At 33.2% G+C, this 19,586-nt stretch overlaps 1 protein-coding gene across 2 annotated transcripts; it reads right to left on the bottom strand.

The window, feature by feature from the left end:
• Positions 1–596: 596 nt before the first annotated feature.
• On the bottom strand, positions 597–5,850 carry LOC148273815 (uncharacterized). Of its 2 annotated transcripts, XM_088238124.1 has the most exons (4): positions 5,761–5,850; positions 4,318–4,391; positions 3,610–4,205; positions 597–2,092 (listed from the first exon to the last, which is right to left on the bottom strand). In XM_088238124.1, exons 3-4 carry the CDS (start codon positions 4,031–4,033, stop codon positions 1,095–1,097), a joined length of 1,422 nt encoding a protein of 473 aa, XP_088094250.1. In that variant the 5' UTR covers positions 4,034–4,205; positions 4,318–4,391; positions 5,761–5,850; the 3' UTR covers positions 597–1,094. The 2 variants fall into 2 exon arrangements, with proteins under 2 accessions (XP_088094250.1, XP_088094249.1); XM_088238123.1 differs by lacking the exon at positions 4,318–4,391 and having other exon boundaries at positions 5,761–5,848.
• Between the last annotated feature and the right edge of the window lie 13,736 nt (positions 5,851–19,586).

The raw sequence follows: 19,586 nt of genomic DNA, 5'->3' as shown, positions 1-19,586 counted from the left end.
ATTTTTTTGGTAAACAAACAGATATAATGTATAAACTCAGAACTAATGACAGATTTCCACATAGTATACAAAGTTAGTAAAGAAAATATTACATATCAAATAAATACATACAATTTATACATATAAAAATGTTATTTTTATGTCCTCAATAATCAAGGATTTTTTAAATATTTATTTTCAGAACATTAAGTTACTGTAAATTGGGCGGGAAAAGGACAAGAATGCTTGAAGAGAGGATAAGGAGGGGAGGGGAGATGTATATTATTATAATGTCTACTAAGTTACATAATACATTTTTAGTGTAAATTTTAAATCTGACAGAGTGATGTTTGTGTAATCTATATTTTTAAATTTTGTATGTACACATTGAAAAAGTCCTACGAAAAAAAGCATTTTTAACATAGATGTTTTACTTATTGGTACATGAAACAGGTGATACCGTCTACAAATTCTGGCTGGCACATGTATTGTTATTAAACCAAGCAATTAGATTTGGCATGAAGAAAACATTCCAGAATGTTTTTAATAAATATAATAAATATTAGGGGTCCTAGAATTGATTCTTAGGGCTCGCCAGAATCAATAGAAAAGCAGTTGGGTGTAATTTGTTTTATTTTTTAGAAATTTAATGAACAACTTTATAGAAGGTTTTCCTAAAGTCCGTGTAGATTGATTCGTCTTGGAATCGGTTGCACATATTTTTTTGAAGAAAATTAGTACAATAAACTAATTGAGTTCCGTTATGATAAACTAAGTTGTGCACTCGTGTGTATCTTAAATGCAAAACAGACGCATTCCGAAATATGGCAGTTGCTTTCGTTTTACTCACATGTATTATGCATTTTTTTGATTTGTGTCCCTTTTTTATTTAAGCAGCTTTAATTGTATATATTTTTTCGCGATTTTTACGCGTCCACATGTGAGAATGCATTTAAGTTCAACAGAAATTTGAAAAAATATTATGTTAAATTTCATTACAATTACACTATTAATAAAGTTATAATGCCTTTATAATCGGACCCGTTTCAAAAATATATATTTGAATTACTTTTGGTGGCCATTCTTAAAAGGATTACTAAAAATTTGAGAAAAAATTAAACCGAATTTTGAGAATGGCCGATTAACATGTGCTGTTTTAAACGATCCTTCCGCGGAGTTGTATATTTACATTCTGAACATGCGAACGGTTTGTCGCCGGTATGTATCAACATGTGCCGTTTTAAATTACACTTGAGCCGAGATGCATACTTACATTCTGTGCATGCGAACGGGTTTTCACCCGTATGTATCAACTTATGCTTTTTTAAACAATCCTTCAGTCGCGTTGTATATTTACATTCTAGGCATCCAAACGGTTTCTCACCAGTATGTATCAACACGTGCTGCTTCAAATTACCTTTTTGATGGGTCGCATAGTTACATTCTGCGCATGCGAACTGTTTTTCGCCAGTATGTATCAACATGTGATGTTTCAAACTTTTCTTATGTCGAGTTACATAATTACATTCTGAGCAGGCAAACGGTTTTTCGACTGAATGTATCAACACGTGCTGTTTGAAATTTCCTTTCTGTTGAGTTGTATATTTACATTCTGAGCATGCGAACGGCTTTTTGCCAGCATGTATCAACAGGTGCTGTTTTAAAATTTTCTTATGTCGAGTTATATAATTACATTCTGAGCATGCGAACGGTTTCTCACCAGAATGTATCAACAGGTGTTGTTTCAAATGACCTTTCTGTTGAGTTGTATATTTACATTCTGAGCATGCGAATGGTTTTTCGCCAGTATGCTTTAAATTGTGCTGTTTTAAATTACCTTTATGGTGAGTTATATAATTACATTCTGAGCATGCGAACGGTTTCTCGCCTGAATGTATTAACAAGTGCTGATTGAAATGAGCTTTCCGTTGAGTTGTATATTTACATTCTGAGCATGTAAACCATTTCTTGTCAGCAATCGTCAATATATGATTATTACAAGGTTTCTTCGTCTTCCTCTTCTGTCGTGTTTCGTATTCACACTCAGGCAGTGGTTCTGCAGTATGCGACGGTAAATTTACACGCTCCACAAGTAATGTGGTCGACTTTGTACCTGAAAAAATAATGCCATAAAGTAAACATAGTGGGAAGCGTTGGGTCATCGTTTTGCGGATACCAGGGACCTGCTTGTAAAAGATCCTGACTAGGCCTAAAAGGAAACTTTATAAATATACTGATTGAGCTAATCCGCGCCGGTCATATGATTATTAATGAACGTTTAATTGCTATGACTTTTTTCATCATGTTTATAAATAATTTCGGCTGTGTGATTGTATATTTTGCATCACTGTAAAATACATTGCCGATTTATCGGTTTTTATTGGTTAAAAATGAAGTACATTAAATTTAAATAGTGTGGTGTCGGCCAGCAATGAACTGTTGGATATGTATAGATTAGCGGGCACGGATAATACTCGGTACTCGGCAATATCGGTATAGGGAGTTTTCAGTACTCGCCCTTATCGGCTATGGTCTACAATAATAGTTTTTGATATAAAATTTCTGTTTAAAATATTAAACTACAAAGTAGATACTAACCTCTTAAAAAATACAAATAAATGCGGGATCGAGAACACTCAGACATTGGGAAATATTTAAACTGCTTTTGTTTTCAAATAATGCTACATACCGCACACCTATGGCCCGCATGTGTCGGGAATATAATATATACTGCCGAAACAATAAAATTGTCATTTCAATATTTGAGTTTGTCCAAATGTTCGTAGACAAAAGACTGGATTTCACCCCCTTGGGAGTCATTAAGATTAATAAATTACAACAGGGATGGAGAATACCTTAAATAAGGGAATATGGAAGTCTAGGCACTTACACTTACATTTGGACAAACTCAAATATTGTAATGAAACCAACTGGTCCAAGAAGTTTAAAAATTGAAAAATTGTTTTCAGGCGTTGCCTAGTATGGGAAATAATTCAGTCAGATGAATCTCTTCGCAACAATAAAGGTTTCAGCTCTTTAACTTCACTGAAATCAACAAATGGAAGAATTGAAGAAATATGGATGTTCAAACATAGGCTCAATGGTGAATGTTACACAGTGTGTAAAGTGGCCACTTAAACCAGCCAATGACAGGTCATAAGCCCTGCAAGTGCCTAGACTTCCAAATTCCCTTATTTAAGGTATCCTCCATCCCTGTTGTAATTTGTTAATAATAAAATTGTCATTTTTCATGATAACCAGCTTTTGCGAATAACCTCTGAGGAATAAATCTTATTCAATAAGTACACACGTACAACTTATTTTTTATTGCGTTGTATCCTGTATAAAAAAAATATTTAAAAATATGTATTACAACTTAATATATAAATCTATTTTGTGTAATTCTATAATTGAAGATATATATGCATGTAAAATTGTATCGACGATGCTTTCAAATTGTATGTTTTCCAGTGTGTATCTTTGTTGAATTACCTTATAAAATAAAATAAAATAAAATAAAAATAGAAACTGCCTAATCACACACAATTATTTCTGATAAGAATATATTATTTCATACTTTATTTACAATTTATATTCCATGAAGGTAAAGTGGAATGCAGTATTACTCACAAGAGTCAACTTCAGTGTTGCGAGAGGATTCTAAACATGCTTGTTTCACATCAGGATAATCAATGTCGATTTCCGTAAAAATAAGTATATCACTCTCTTTAGTATAATTTTGTTCAGTACTGGTCCCCGGTTCAACCTTTACGTTAGCAACACCTGGTTCTTCGCTTCTGTAGGGACATGGCGTCCCTTTCGCAGAACGGAGAATATCTCCTACTTTTCCAGGCTCCGGTTCAGCCTTCACGGAGGCTACACCTGGATCCTCGCTTTTGAAGAGACGTAGGTTTTTTCTCCCAGTAGGTAAGATGTCTTTTACATCCCTATTCTCTGGCAACTCACTTTTGAAGAGATATAGCGCTCTTTCCCTAGTTTGGATAAAATCTTCTTTTATATCGTTAGTCCCCGGTTCAGCCTTCACTGTCGTCATACTTGAGTCCTCACATCCGTAGGGATAACGGAGCCTCTTCCTCAGTATGAAGAAAATTTCCTTCTACATCTCCAGCCTTCAGTTCAGACTTAACACTGATGGAAGCAGACTTCATATGTTCCATAGTATTTAGCTCAAATACAAAGACTTTCTTTATTTGAAGATTGATCACCTGAAAATACACGATTCACACCTAGAGCAATTGATTTATAACGTAATTTTTAATTTTTAGTTTATTTGGTGTTTCAATTTATTATTTTATTAAATAATGACAAAATACAAACATTTATTTATAACAGAGACACAGCTTATAATCACAACCAGGAACGACCCATGTTTAAGAACTTGCCCCGATTCACTAAAATAAAAAATATCGACATATTGCTTTTTTTTTTAAATATAATTATCTTACATTTTTTGTGTTATGATTATATTTTTCACAATCTGGCAACATTACGCGCTGATTTCACGCATGCGCGCCGTTCACGGCTACTTTCAAGTAGGGGGTTTTCTAGACATATTCCGATGTATTCAAATATGTTTATACGCTCCTTCTGGACTATTCTTAATTCTATGCTATCATTTATTAAACCTGCATTCTATACAACTAAATAATAAAGGAATACTTTTAAAATCACAAAGTTAAAGTTCGTAAATATAACAAATCAATAAACCAATTGATTGCGATTCAATCTACATTGGAAAAACTAAAAGAAACTTTTGAATTAAGAATAAAAGAACACTTGAGGCGTCTAGATAATAATATTTTTTCTTAATTCGCCAACCATATGATAGAAAATAATCATAATTTTAATAAATACACTGGATTTAAAGTTCTTCATGTTGAAAATACAATATTAAAATTAGACAACTTGGAAATCTTAGAAATTAACAAAAGTCTACTGCTGTCTAGTTTTAAAGGTCATATTCATCTCACTTTACACTTCACACTTTTCATCTTCAGAAGAACAAAATGACTTGACTTGACTTGTTAGCTCTATATGTTTAGATGAAAGATTAGGTAATTACTGTTAAAATAAAATAGGATAGAATACATTAGTTGAGTATACCTCGATAAAGAAGCTTGTGTAGCTTTGAAACTGGTCGGTAGAAAAGTAAAAAATAAGTGGTTAAAAACAAAGCTGTTTTATATTTATTTTATTTTATGAAAAAAAAATAACTTTACTATTTATATGTGTAAGAACAGACCAATCAATTTTATTCAGATGTTGGTTTATTATTTCGTATTTGGGTTTTGCGAAGTAGATTTAGAACATGTAAGATTATTGTTCTTATTAAATATAATAGATAAGTTTAGAAGGGGATGATGTGCGAGACTTTGACTCTGACTTTGGCAGATTCAATGTTGGTAAAAACGAGATCAATTAATCGATTCAATATTCTATTAATAGGTGAATTATATTGAGCTATCGTTAGAAAATTTCGACGGTAAAATATATATAGAGGATGTTTACTCAACTTACGCGGTACATAAAATGAAATTAATAAATCAGAAGTATCAAACATCAGTTTTATTGTTTTATACAAAGTCAGAGGATCAAAGTCATTCAATAAAATAACACGATTTTCTGATTGAGACATATAAGTACCAAAATACAATAAGCGATGTTTATGGATAAGTCACAGCTTTGGCAACGTTGGCCCCGTGACATAAGTAATATTCGATTCCTAGAAAAGTTTACAAGTAAAAACATTAGGACAATTACCCGAAATTGCTCCTTTGTTGATGGCGAACGAATTCACACTTAACTGTGATCACACGCTCGTTTGATAAAGACAATATCTTAGGAACTGTCACACGAAATGGCGCCCATTGGAAAATGCTGCCAACTAAACAGAATTCAGACAATGTTGCCAGTCGTCTATACTAAGTGCTTAAAGTGTGACATATAAACTACTGGTTAAAAACGCACGACACGTTTGGGTGATGAAAATAGTTTACTATATTTTCGAAGTATATATTTTTTTTGAAATTTGATTCATATTATTTTTTCTACCTGGCAGAATTTTGGCCAGCAGTATTGAAAATAGAAAAACCCCAAAACGCCAATTTATTTATTGTTTACATGATATATTTATTTATGATTGGTCTGTTGAACAGCCTTCTGAGAGAGGTGGATCTTTTCCATGCTGAGATTACCAGTTTTACACTTTTCCTCTCTAACCACGTATTTTAATGTGTATTATAGTCCTAAAAATGTAACATGATTAGAATGACAGTTGTCAAAGAAGTGACGACATAACTTTGTTGTAACGTCAAAGGAATTATTTATATTGACACACAAAAAATCATTTGTATTTGGCGTGTTAATCATTTTTTTCTACAATGCTTGAAACATAAGTCAACATTAAGATATAAAATCAGCTTTAAAACTAAAATAAACCTAATTATTAACGACGAGATGGATAAATTGATCAATGTAAATTGATCGAATAAAAAATAATTAATTTACTGTTGTTCATGAAAAAAGTATAAATGTCTTATTTTTTTGTGAATAATTGTGTTAAACACACTATAATAGGCTTGTTTTTGCGTTTTATATATGAATTTTCGAAAACAGAGTTTCATGATTGCATGCAATAACTGATAAAATGGATTGGATCAGCGATCAGTAATTTTCCATCACTAATGAAATTAATTTGACAGCTGTCATTCTAATCAAGCTATATTTTAAGGACTTTAGTGACTTATTCGTCTTTGTTTACTATTGTTTTTATGGAGCTTAATAATTATATTTTTGTAATTACCTAATAATATAATTTATGAACATTTCAATTAGCAGTATTACTACATTTAAATTTAAAAAAAAAACGTATTTAAAAAGTAAATTTAAACTGTAATATTCATTGTTTTTGTTTAATATTTCTTGTACGTACGCTTATGTATGTTACTTCTTCACAATCTTTTGTATAATCCCACTTCGCCTGTTTATTTGAGAGAGCTCTCAACAAATAATTGAATTAAAAAAAAGTTATTATGGCATATTAATTAAGTGGTTCTTTACAATGAAGCTCCATAATATAAATATAAAATAACATAACAATGTTTTGAGTATGTCCAAATGTTTGAAATCCAAGCTGTCTGTAACATTTGGGCATTATTTTTTTAAATTTCAAAATTTTTTTCATTTATGGGAAGATTACGAAATGTAATAGATTTAAAAAGTAGTATTCTTATATATAAAACAATCATATGTCCACACATAAATTACTGTTCTTTCATTCTTTTTTAACTCTTAAAAGACTGTGGTAAATAATCCCTTTACGCGCGGTGATGTAACATCGTGTTACCACTAGTAAAAGACGGAATTTATCATTAAATTCAGACATTTGAAAAAAAAAACATCGATATATGCTGTTTAATAATTCCTTTTCCGTAATTTATGCAAATAAACATATAATTTAGCTCCGTTATAGCAAAATAAATTAAAATTCATAAATACGCCGCTCGTATTACGCGGCTTTACATAACACCCGCCACAAAACAGCGTCTCCGTCTTCCTTCCTCTGTCAGGTGCCAGCTCTTGAGCATACTCTTAAGTTCATTTTTAAAAAAATAAACTGCTGAAAAATAGTAAACTTAACTCACAAGAGTTTTATCTTGGTGCTCTCTCTTATACAGATGTCTTACTGAATTAGCGGACATTCATTCTTGGTCCGCGATATCCTTGTATATCCTTGCTACGGCAAGGATAAATATTTTTGTATTAACATCCAACATGTTTATACAATTTCACTCTCCAAAACCGGTGTGAAAATGTCCATTTGAAGATTACAAAAAATACGGTTTCATGAATAAAAAAATAAGAGAGATATATCAAGTCTGGTACGCTACGTCGACTAGTGTGATATCACAGCCACACAGGAGTTAATGTAATGAAGGAGAAATTCAAAATATACAAATTCTTCAAAATAAGGCAATGAGGATTATACTCAAAAGAAATATATATTCTAATGTAGAAAGAATGCGCAAAGGAATTGGCTCGCTCGCAGTAAAGCAACAAATTAAATATAATGTGGCAATTTTTATACATAAAATAATTAAGGGGATGAACAAAATAAAAACGATAATAAAATTTAACCAACAATGTCATGCGTATGAAACAAGGGGTAAAAAAAGATAAGATTAGCAATGAGGAGAAAAACAGAATCTCAAAACTCATTGTACAAGAGATTGAAGCTGTACAATGAGTTACCTGAGGAAATAAAGGAAATAGAAAAATAGAGACGAAAAACATTTAAGAGAAGGTAATATAGAAGTCCAGGCATCTGCAGGGCTTATGACCTGTCAATGGCTGGTTTAAGTGGCCACTTAACACTGTGTAACATTTACCATTCCGCCTATATTTGAACATCTATATTCCTTCAATTCTTTCATCTGTTGATGTTTGTGAAGTTAAAGAGCTGAAACCTTTATTTATGCGGGTGAGATTCATCTAATTGAATTATTTCACCTACATACTAGACTAGGCAACGCCTGAAAATATTATTTTTTCAATTTCTATACTTCTTCATGGACCAGGTAATTTATCAGTAATATTTTGAGTTTGTCCAAATTTTCGTAGACAAGGACTGGATTCAACTCCTTGGGGAGCTGTTTATATTAACATATTACAAGAGAGATGAAGAACATTTAAGAGAAGGTAATATATTTTTAAAAAATAATTAAATAAATAAATAGAAGTCCAGGCATCTACAGGGATTATGACCTGTCAATGGCGGAATAATAAATAATTCAATTTCAACAACAGGGAGTTGAATCCAGTCTACAAACATTTGGACAAACTCAAAATATTGTTGAAATAGAAAAAATTGAAATATTTAAAATTAATTTAAAAAAATACGTTATTGAGAAATTTTTATAAAAAAATTGTAATATTATTGAAAGTTTATATTAGTTCTTAAGATGTTATGAACTACTCGTAACTTAATGAAGCATAAATTAATAAATACTTAAAACATGAAAAATTAACAAACTATTAAAAAAATTCATATTGAAAAACTGTTTTCAGGCGTTGCTTAGTATGTGCATTGGCTCGGCCGGACGAATCTCACCCATATGATAAAGGTCCTGTATAGTTGTTCCACAGTGCCGCTGTATACAGGTAAACGTCGTTTTACGCCGGGGTTCCGTATCGAGAGACGCCGGCGTAAAAAAAACGGCGTAAAATGAACACAAGTTCCATGTGAAAATTCTAAGAATAATCTATTATATTTAAATTTATTTCAACAGAGAGGGAAAATTTTTTGAGGAGGTGATATGGAAGTCTAGGCATTTACAGGGCTTATGACCTGTCATCGGCTGGTTTAAGTGGCCACTTTACACACTGTGTAACATTCACCATTCTGCCCATGTTTGAACATCCACATTTCCTCAAATCTTCCATCTGTTGAATTAAAATTTTCCCTCTCTGTTGAAATAAATTTAAATATGAACAACTCCCTAGGGAGGAAATCCAGCCAGTCTGCAAGCATTTGGACATAATCAAACATTGTTGATAATCTATCATGTTTAATTAATACATGTTCCAAATATATTCAAAATAAATTATAAATGAATTTAATAAATACACACTTAAATTAATTTCAACAGAGAGGGGAAAACATTATTGAGGAGGGAATATGGACGTCCAGGAATATACAGGGCTTATGACCTGCCTGTTGGCGGCCTCCGTGGTGTAGTGGTCAAGACGCTAGACTCACGCACGGAAGGTTCCGGGTTCGATTCCCGGTGAGAACACAAAAAAAAAATAAAAATGTGATTTTTCTCAAGCCTGGGTGCTCTGTGATGTAATTCACCACTCTAATTAGGCCTCCTGGCCTGTTGTCATGCAAAAAAAAAATGTTAAAAAAAATGGCTGGTTTAAGTGGCCACTTTACACACTGTGTAACATTCACCATTCTGCCCATATTTGAACATCCACATTTCTTCAGCTCTTCCATCTGTTGACTTTTGTGAAATAAGGAGCTGAAACCTTTATTATGTGGGCGAGATTCATCCGGCTGAACCAAATCACCTACTAGGCAACGCCTGAAAACAATTTTCCAATTTTTATACTTCTTCTTTTACCAGGTAGTTAATTCAACAATGACAGATCATAAGCCGTGTAAATACCTAGACGTCCATATTCCCCTCTCAATAATATTTTCTTCTCTCTGTTAAAATAAATTTAAATATGGGTAAACTCCCTAGGGAGGAAATCCAGCCAGTCTGCAAGCATTTGGACGTACTTAAACATTGTTTTATAAATACAGTTTGAATCCGTTTACAAAATAAATAATAATCTCTTGATATAAAAATGTATTTTTAATAATAAATACTAACTAACCAGTTCGTCGTTTCTAAATTAAATTCTCACACTTTGAAAAAAGCGAGGTTTCAGCTCTTTTACTTCTCAAAAGTCAACAGATGGTAGAGTTGGGGAAATGTTGATGTTCAAACATGGGCAGAATGCTGAATGTTACACGGTGTGTAAAGTGGCCACTTAAACCAGCCAATGACAGGTCTCTCGATGTTATTTATATGCACATTGATGGCTCTTCTCCGTCTCTCCGTGTCCTGGACATCTATACAGTTTGTTCTTTATACCCTGTCACATCCAAAACCACGATGATCAGTATGGTTTAAAAGACATACTGGCGTATTTAGAAAAATATTTAGAACGAAGAAAATTTGTAAAAATAAAATATTAAAAAGAACCAATGGTTGCTAACTTCTGCAGGGGAGAAGCGAGGGGGGCGCGGCCGCGCCGTTGGTGGTGTTTCAGGCTCCCTCCTCTCCCCTCTCGTTTCTCCCCTGCAGAAGTAAGGAACCATTAGTTTTTATATTTTTTTTGAACCGATATTTTTTTTCCGAATTTTGAAATGAAAGCGGTCTAAAAAGTTGCCTTTTGGATTACTCAGAATGCAAAAAATATCAAAAAAATATTCGATACCACTTTTAGCCCTCAACCAGAGCTTGAAGTTTTCGAAAAAGTCGGATTTTTGGAGTAAACGGCTGTCATTTCGTATTTAAGTAAGAAAATCAGTCTAATTAAATGTTATTATGTGCATTGAATCTTATTAAATAAGCATCTAAGGGCGTGAGTTGCACTTAGTTTTGTAATAAATGGGTAGCATTGTTTTCGCCAGTATTAGCCAGGCGCTCGATGGAATTAGTTCCGCGGAGTGTAAACTTTTTCCATTTCGGTAGTTTTAAAGCGCGTTCGAATTTGTAATGTGATTAAGTTATTTTTTTACTAACACAAAATAATTTAATCAATATAGATAATTAACAAAATGTTCAGACAGTGATAAACTTCAAACCTCGGTTGAGGGCCAAAAGTAGTATGGAATATTTTTTTAAATAATTTTTACGTTCAATGTGATCCAAAATGCAACTTTTTAGACCCCTTTCACTTTGATGTCTGCAAAAATAAAAAGCCTCATACATGATCAGCCCACTCTATTCCCCATACTGATCATCGTGGTTTCGGATGTGACAGGGTTTAAAGAACACCCTCTATAATCTTTTAATGAATTAAGCGGCAAAATATTTTTCAGTCTACACTCACTTAGAAGGTTGCAAAAATTCTTACCCATTAATACTAAATGCTCCCTTGTACAAGCATTACTACTACCCATTCTAGATTACGCTGATGTTTCCATGACTGATTTAAGCTGTGAGCAACTCGATAAACTTGAACGACTTCAGAATACATGCGTAAGGTACATTTTTGGTCTTAGGAAATATGACCACATTTCTGATTATCGTAGGCAACTGAAATTAGACAGCGGAGAGACTATCACTCCCTCTCACTTCTGTTCAATGTACTTCATAGTCCTAACGCTCCTATATACCTGTGTGAAAAATTTCAGCGCTTATCAGTTCATGGTTTACCTCTTCGTTCTCATTCTCAAGGCACTCTCTTAATACCCATACACAATTCCTCTTTCTTCTCTATCTCATATAGTGTCCATGGGGCTCGACTGTGGAATCATCTCCCATCCACCATCAAATATGTCACTACATTATCTCTGTTTAAATCACGTCTGAAGAAACATCTCCTTTCTCTTCCTTAATCTCTCCTCCTTTCCTTTTTCCTCTTTCCGCTTTTTCCTTTTCCCCATTGAGTAATAGTTTTGATTTAAGGTAATTTATAAACAAATACGTTTATTTCTATTTTTATATATTTTTAACTTTTTAATCTTTTTTTTCTATTGAATATGTTCTGTAACTTGAATTATAAAAATTAAACTTTTATTTTATTGGTTGGTTGGAAGAAATTGCCATTTGGCAATAAGCCCGCCAATGTACAAATAACATTATGTACAAAAAGTTAAATAAATAAATAAAATAAATATAATCATTAGTCAGTATGTGGCCCAGATACTTGACTTATGAAGTTACCATTAAATGTTGTGATCCTGAAAAACATGTGGTGATGATGCACGAATTCCTGAAAATTACCGCATGTGTTTGTTTAACCCTAGAGTGGTAACAGAGGAGACTCGTCACCCCAGAGAGACAGTCGCGCTCTAATATCTCGAATGTGATTTATTGTCTCATTCTAACATTTCATGTCATTTTTGCTGATGACCTAATAGTTATAAGTGAAAGCATCGATACATTGATTCTAATGATTAATGTATTGCATGAGGCTTTTGGTAAAATCAGTCTAAATATGAACATTCAGGTCAGGTTAACGAAGTTAGTCGTAAACTTTATAGCATTTTGCACTCACTTAAAAGATTACAGAGTTTCTTGCCAATTAATGTTAAGCAAACATAAGTCCAGAGCTTACTTCTTCCACTCCTTGACTATGCGGATGTATGTTATCTAGATGCTAACTCATATCACTTGATAAGTTTTTTTGTGTATTAAAAAGTTTGTTTTTTAATATTTACAAACAGCATTTGTTTTTTGTGGATCTCAATCAGATTCTTTCCTTAAATTCCTTATAATTTCTAACCATTTAATTCTTTTTATTATATTTTTGGTAACACTAAAATAATATTACATTCAATACATTTATAAAAATCGTATTCCTACATAAATACACTACTTTGTTGGTGAGACACCGGAGTTGACGTTTGGAAAAAGAATGCCATATTTGAAAAAAATATTTATTTTATGTTTTGGAATTCAACCATAAACAAGTACCTACTTAAATTCAATATTTTTTGAATATCAACAATATTTAGTTTTGGAATTTAATCACAAACAAGTACCTAGATGAAAAATATATTTCCAAGGTGATAGCAGGCAAGCCAACGTTCGGGCAGGACAACGTTTGTCGGATCCGCTAGTTTTTGTATAAAATTGTAAGATTCAATATGTCCATGTATTTGTAATTTTCTCAAACTAAACGGTTTGGGTAGTTAGGAAGAAATTGCCTTAAGGCAATATGCCCGCCCTTATATGTATATTGTATATGTATATAAAGTGTTAAATAAATAAACATCATAAAAACAAAAATTATAAGTCAATCTGACCTAACCTAACCGAGGACCTTCAATTTATTTTTTATTTTTTATTTATTGTACAATACGCCCAAGGGGCATTTACAAAAATTATACAGGCAAGTACAAACATAGTAAGTAATAATTTTAAATACAAACAAAACTTTTTTTGTATACGCGTAGAAACAACAAAAAGCATGCTGAAATGCAAAATAAAAAGTGAAACTTTGGATAATAAAACAAATAAAAATATAGATGTAACATTTTAGAATTAAAAAGCAAATTGTAAATAACTTATGAAGAATTTAAACAAACATAATATATATACAGGGTGTTCTTTAAACCCCGTCACATCCGAAACCACGATGATCAGTATGAGCAAGAAGACATATTGGCACATTAAAATTAATTAAAAAAAACTAATGGTTCCTTACTTCTGCAGGGGAGAAACGGGAGGGGAGAGGAGGGAGCCTGAAACACCACCAACGGCGCGGCCGCGCCCCCCTCGCTTGTCCCCTGCAGAAGTAAGCAACCATTTGTTTTTTTTTTAGATATTTTATTTTAAAATTTGATTTGTTCTAAAAATTAATTTTAATGCGCCAATATGTCTTTTTTCCCATACTGATCATCGTGGTTTCGGATGTGACAGGGTTTAAAGAACACCATGTATATGTATATACGTATAAAAATGGTATTAACAAATTAATGTTAAAAACAAAAAAATTAAATTAGTTTACAGTAAGTATTTATAAGATAATAATATTTTATATGGTACACAAAAATATTTCATAAATTAATTTCAAAACAGAAAGATTTAAGTTCGTAAGTAAAAATTCTTGATGGAAGTTCATTGTAATTTATTATATAAATACAAGATGAGTGATACTTTAATCCACAATCCTTACCTCTGTTTTGTATAAATACATTGAACTCTTTAATAAAGATACCAGTCTCGAAGATATCGCGAAAGCGATGAAACCGGTCACTGGATATTCCAAATTTGTGGATTAAAGTATCACTCGTCTTTTATTTATATAATAAAACAGAAAGAGATAAAATAATAATAATACACATCAAAAACAGAGAAAAAAAATTATGAAAAAGAGAGTTCTCTTATGAATTTACGACAATTGTTTGTTTAGTAATAAATCCAGAGTTAATTACTTCAAAACTGTGTTTTTTTCCATAAATTAAACTGGGGTGACCGATCACTCCAGTTACCCTTCACGCTTGAATAAAGCGTGTTACTATCCTAGGGTTAAGTACAGTCGATTTTTTGCATTGTACGTCATGTTGCAGTGGTTGCATCTTTTTCGCAAATATTGAGCAACAATCGCATGCTGTTATAGATGGGGTCAATAACATATCATCTGCATAGCGAATATTGCTAGCACAGACGCCGTTTGCATGTCATCCAACTTTGGTTGAATTTGAGCATGGCAAGGTCATCCATAGTAAATAGTGCAGGAGACAGGCAGCTTCCTTGCCTGACTCCACGTCACAGATAAAATGGCAATAACGAGGTATTTCCCAGTGGCGAACGGTGATTTTATTTACAGGTAAGCTGTAAAAAAATATCATATATTTGTACCTACATAGGAGGTACATTACACACAGGTAGACGGGTCATTTTGTTCATTGGTAGACCTGCATAGATACCATTACAATAATCGACTCTAGACACTACAAACGCATTTATTAATTGACGGGCGGCATCAAGCGGCAAATTTTTGCGTATGCATTTAATTTGTCTCAGCTGGTAGAATCATGAACTTTATTTATTTATTTTATTAGCTAAACAAACAGTACACAAATATTGCCAATTTCTTTGTTTATTAGTGTAAGAGCTTATCGTTTTACTAATTTAAGCATCAAGAGAAAGGTCAGAATTGAGTAAAACTCCCAGTAGTTTAACGGTGGGTAAAGCGGTACTCCCTAGATTATAAAAACAATAAAACGCTTTGTACTTACAGTCAATCTGCCAAACAACATGAATTTTTTACCCTTGAGAATAGACGCACTGTATCTAAATTATGTTATTTACACAAATTATTAAATAATAAAGTAGACTCTTTTAGTAGGTGTATATTTCAAAAGGTGATGTCAGGAGCTTGCATGGCACTAATTCCCTCCTCGTAGAATAAGAATTAATGGGCTTATGATCGTCTAGAGTACTTATATATCTTCAGTTTAGAATTCAGAGGGATTTTGGCTGGCTTATATATATATAGTTGGATAATTTATAAAGCGCCATTTTTGTGAAAATCACCTCAAGGGCGCTGTACAATTAATAAATATCCCAGTACGTCTTGCAGCTACAGAGCGCATGGACGGTTGGGATTCTAGTTCCTTGTTTTCAATTAAGATCAATCAAAAATTATAACAGATAGGAGCTAGATTACAGGACGTCTTGCAACTACAGAGCGCATAGACAGTTAGAAATTTAGCCCCCATTTACACGTTTTAAAAATTGACAAATAAATTTAGTGTATAAAAAAAAAAAATAATATGAATAATAAAAAGGAGTAAGATTACAACACGCCTTGCAGCTACTAAGCGCAGAGACGATTAGAATTCTAGACCCCGTTTACAAAATTTAGGTATTTTAAAGTTGATGTATGAAAGCTAGATAACCAATCATCGTGCAGCTACAAAGCGCATGGATGAGAGAAATTCCAGCAAAGTTAAAACAATATCAATAAATTTATAAAAAATAGAGTATAGTAGTGAATTGGTCAAGTGTTCATGCCAAGAAGTAAGCAATAAAAAAACGAAATAAATCAAACACTGTTTCAACTCCATGGTTAACAAAAGGAGATAGATGTCCGAAGAGAAGCTTTTGTAGACAGTAGGTAGATATCGTCGCCATGTGGCCCGCTGGCTGGTAGATAGTTTCTGGAAACGCACGTGTGTAGTACCATTATGCCTTTTATTCCAATGACTTGGTGTCCATTTTGGTCCGTATTATTTCGTTTTATGAGACGCAACATTCCTGTTCAAATTCACTTTGTTACATGAATATTACACAAACGCGTGTATGAGCGGTTTGATTTATCATTTTGTATATTATTAGAAGGCAGATATTTGAAATATGATGTATTTATCAATAAATGTCAGTTCACTTTTCGTAGCACTGTTGTAATTTATTAATTATGGGCGTAGTGTTCTAAATAGCAAAATTTAGGTACTTTCGCGTCAAAAACTGTATTCCTAAACGGCTTGATATTCTCGCACAAATTAATATCTCACTGTATTGATGCCCGTAATATTCTTGCTCAGATTAACCTTAATGTACCTCACCGTAATTTGCGTGCCAATGCTGTCTTAGCTGTGGGAAACTATAAAACCAACATCGGACTCTTTTTTCCTCTGCCGAGGATCCTCAGAACAGTGAACCAAATCTCTTTAGACGGTACTGTCGATGTGTTCCAACAGCATAAGCAAGCGATTCACGAAGCAAGCGGTGTTGTCACTCCTGACTCACGATGATACACTTGCCATGTCCGTCTAGATTATGTCATAATTATAACTTTGTAAATTGAAATAGACTTTAAGATTGTTTAGATTAAGAAGTTATATAAAATATAGTCAATAATACCAATCTGTTAGGGTTGTCTAATGATAACAATTATAGTACCGAGATTAAAGCACGACGATTGGCAGCAAACAGATGTGTGCAAGCAAAAGCAAACAAAAATCTGGGATCCGAATTGCTCACTAGAAAAACTAAGACCATTATTTACAAAACTTTCCTCAGACCGGTCATTACATATGGTGCCGAATGCTGGGTTATGACCAAAAGAGATGAAAATATGGTATGAGTATTCGAAAGAAAACTACTAAGGAAGATATTTGGTGCTGTCAATCAAAACGGAGTGTGGAGGAGACGGTTTAATCATGAATTAGAGGCACTATATGGCGAACCTAACATCGCACAATTCATCAAAATAAGATGATTGCAATGGTTGGGCCATGTGCACTGAATTAATGATAACCGCAACCCAAAAAAGATTCTATATACCACTCCGGAAGGCAGACGAAACAGAGGCAGGCCAAAATTATGATGGCTGGATAATGTGGAAAGTGACATTAGAGCGATTGGCCTGATGAACTGGAGAAGAGCCGCAGGGCGAAGGGGTGCAGGGACCAATGGAGACAAATTTTGGAGGAGGCCAGGGCTCACAACGGGCTGTAGCGCCACTGATGATGATGATGTTAGGGCTGTCTGTAAAAAATAAAATAATAAATGTATTTTTCAAAAAGTTATTGTCGCTCTCTTTGAGATTCTTCCATGCTTTTAAATCCAGTAAAAAAACAATTAATTAACTGGCAATAGAATGATACTTGGTCAATCCATCTGGTTTGCTAACAAATAAGTGATTTTTAATCATGGTAATAATTAGTTTTTAAAACAGCATACATTTATGTTGCAATCAATGTAAATACTGGAGCATTGAAACACAACATTTGTTTAAAACTAATTTTAGTAATTAATAAGCTTTGGGACCAGATCTTTCGCCGCTGCAAACGCCGATTCCTGGCACTTCGCTCGCGTTTTAATTATGATATAATGCTGCATGAATTAGTATACATTGTCTGTTTGATTTTGGTATACCCAGAATCGGGCTGATTCAACAAATGAACAAGTGTTTCGCGTATCAAAGTAAATATCTCATTTGCCCGAAGAAATTATTTGACGACTTTTGGCTGTGTACGAGATTGATTTGGTTTTTATTTCAGTTGTCCAGTGGACACTAGGCGAATAATCAAATAACCGACCATGTTGCTTCGAAATAAATTCCTTGTAGTGGTTTTGACGGTGCTTCTGTGTTCTATGGTGAGATTTGCCTCTATTATTTCATTTCATCACATGGAATTTCACTCATAGATCTTGAGAGGATTCGCGGTCTTAATCTTCGTCATACAAACGTATTCAGGCGTTTTCTCCCTGGAATATGCCACAAGAGCAATATACATATTTACCGTTGGCGTGTCCTTTGTATTTTATTTGACCGATGTTTTTAGAACTTTCTAAAACCCTGAAAAGCGCCAGTTGTGTCTGCCGTCTTCAGGCGTACGGTAAACATATTCGATAGCCATTTTTGAAAAACGCGAAAGACATCGACAAAGAAAATTTTGTGCAAAGTTGATTGTTGGTTTTAAGGTACAGAAAACGGGACTACGATACCTCGATTTCGATGTCAATTACGCACAATCAGTCCGATGTGTAGTTGTTTTTTCGCAACGTCATTTGTATTGATAATAATAATAATGTTTGGATAATTATATGGCGTTATTTTTGTGAAAATCACCTCAAGGGCGCTGTACAATAAATAAATATCTCAACACATCTTGCTGCTACAGAGCGCATGGACGGCTGGGATTCTAGTTCCTCGTCTCCAATTATGATATATATGAGCTAGATAACAGAACGTCTTGCAGCTACAGAGCGCATGGACAATAAGAAATCTAGCCCCTATTTACATTTTTATTTTCAAATTTTTTATCTGACAATGAAGTTTGGAGTTTAAGTGATTTTTTAAAAACGAAATAAAAAGCAAATTTAAAAAATAAGAATTTCGATAACAGCAAGTCTCGCAGCTACTGAGCGCATGGGCGGTTGAAATTCGACCCCATTTACTAAATTTAGATATTTGATAGTTGATAACATTTACATAATATGATAGCTAATATCACAAAAAGTCTTGCAGCTTCAAAACGCATCGACAAATGGAATTTCAACAACATAAGAATGATTTAAAAAGTTAATAATAAAAAAATAATTTTAAGAAACGCAATAATAATACATTGAGCAAAGAACTAGTAAGTATGGCAATTAAGTGAACATGTAACAGCACAAAAAGTAAAATATAAAAAAACTAAACAAAGATGCCATTCCTTAACTTATAATTAAGGTTAACAAGACAATAGACGATACTCAAACTCGTCCCTGTTTTATTTTGGTGTGCAGTAAACAGGATCTATTGTCTTTTTCCTAGTAAATAACTGTAAAAACACTTGGTTCACATTTGGCTGTTCCCTGGGAGATGATAGTAGAAACGCATCTGTGTGCGTAGTGATGTAACTACCT

Source organism: Micrasema longulum, unplaced genomic scaffold (genome assembly GCF_059751315.1).
Source record: "Micrasema longulum isolate JH-2025_06_02 unplaced genomic scaffold, ASM5975131v1 h1tg001828l, whole genome shotgun sequence".
Classification (NCBI taxonomy): domain Eukaryota; kingdom Metazoa; phylum Arthropoda; class Insecta; order Trichoptera; family Brachycentridae; genus Micrasema; species Micrasema longulum.
This window is presented reverse-complemented; position numbering and strand designations above follow the sequence as displayed.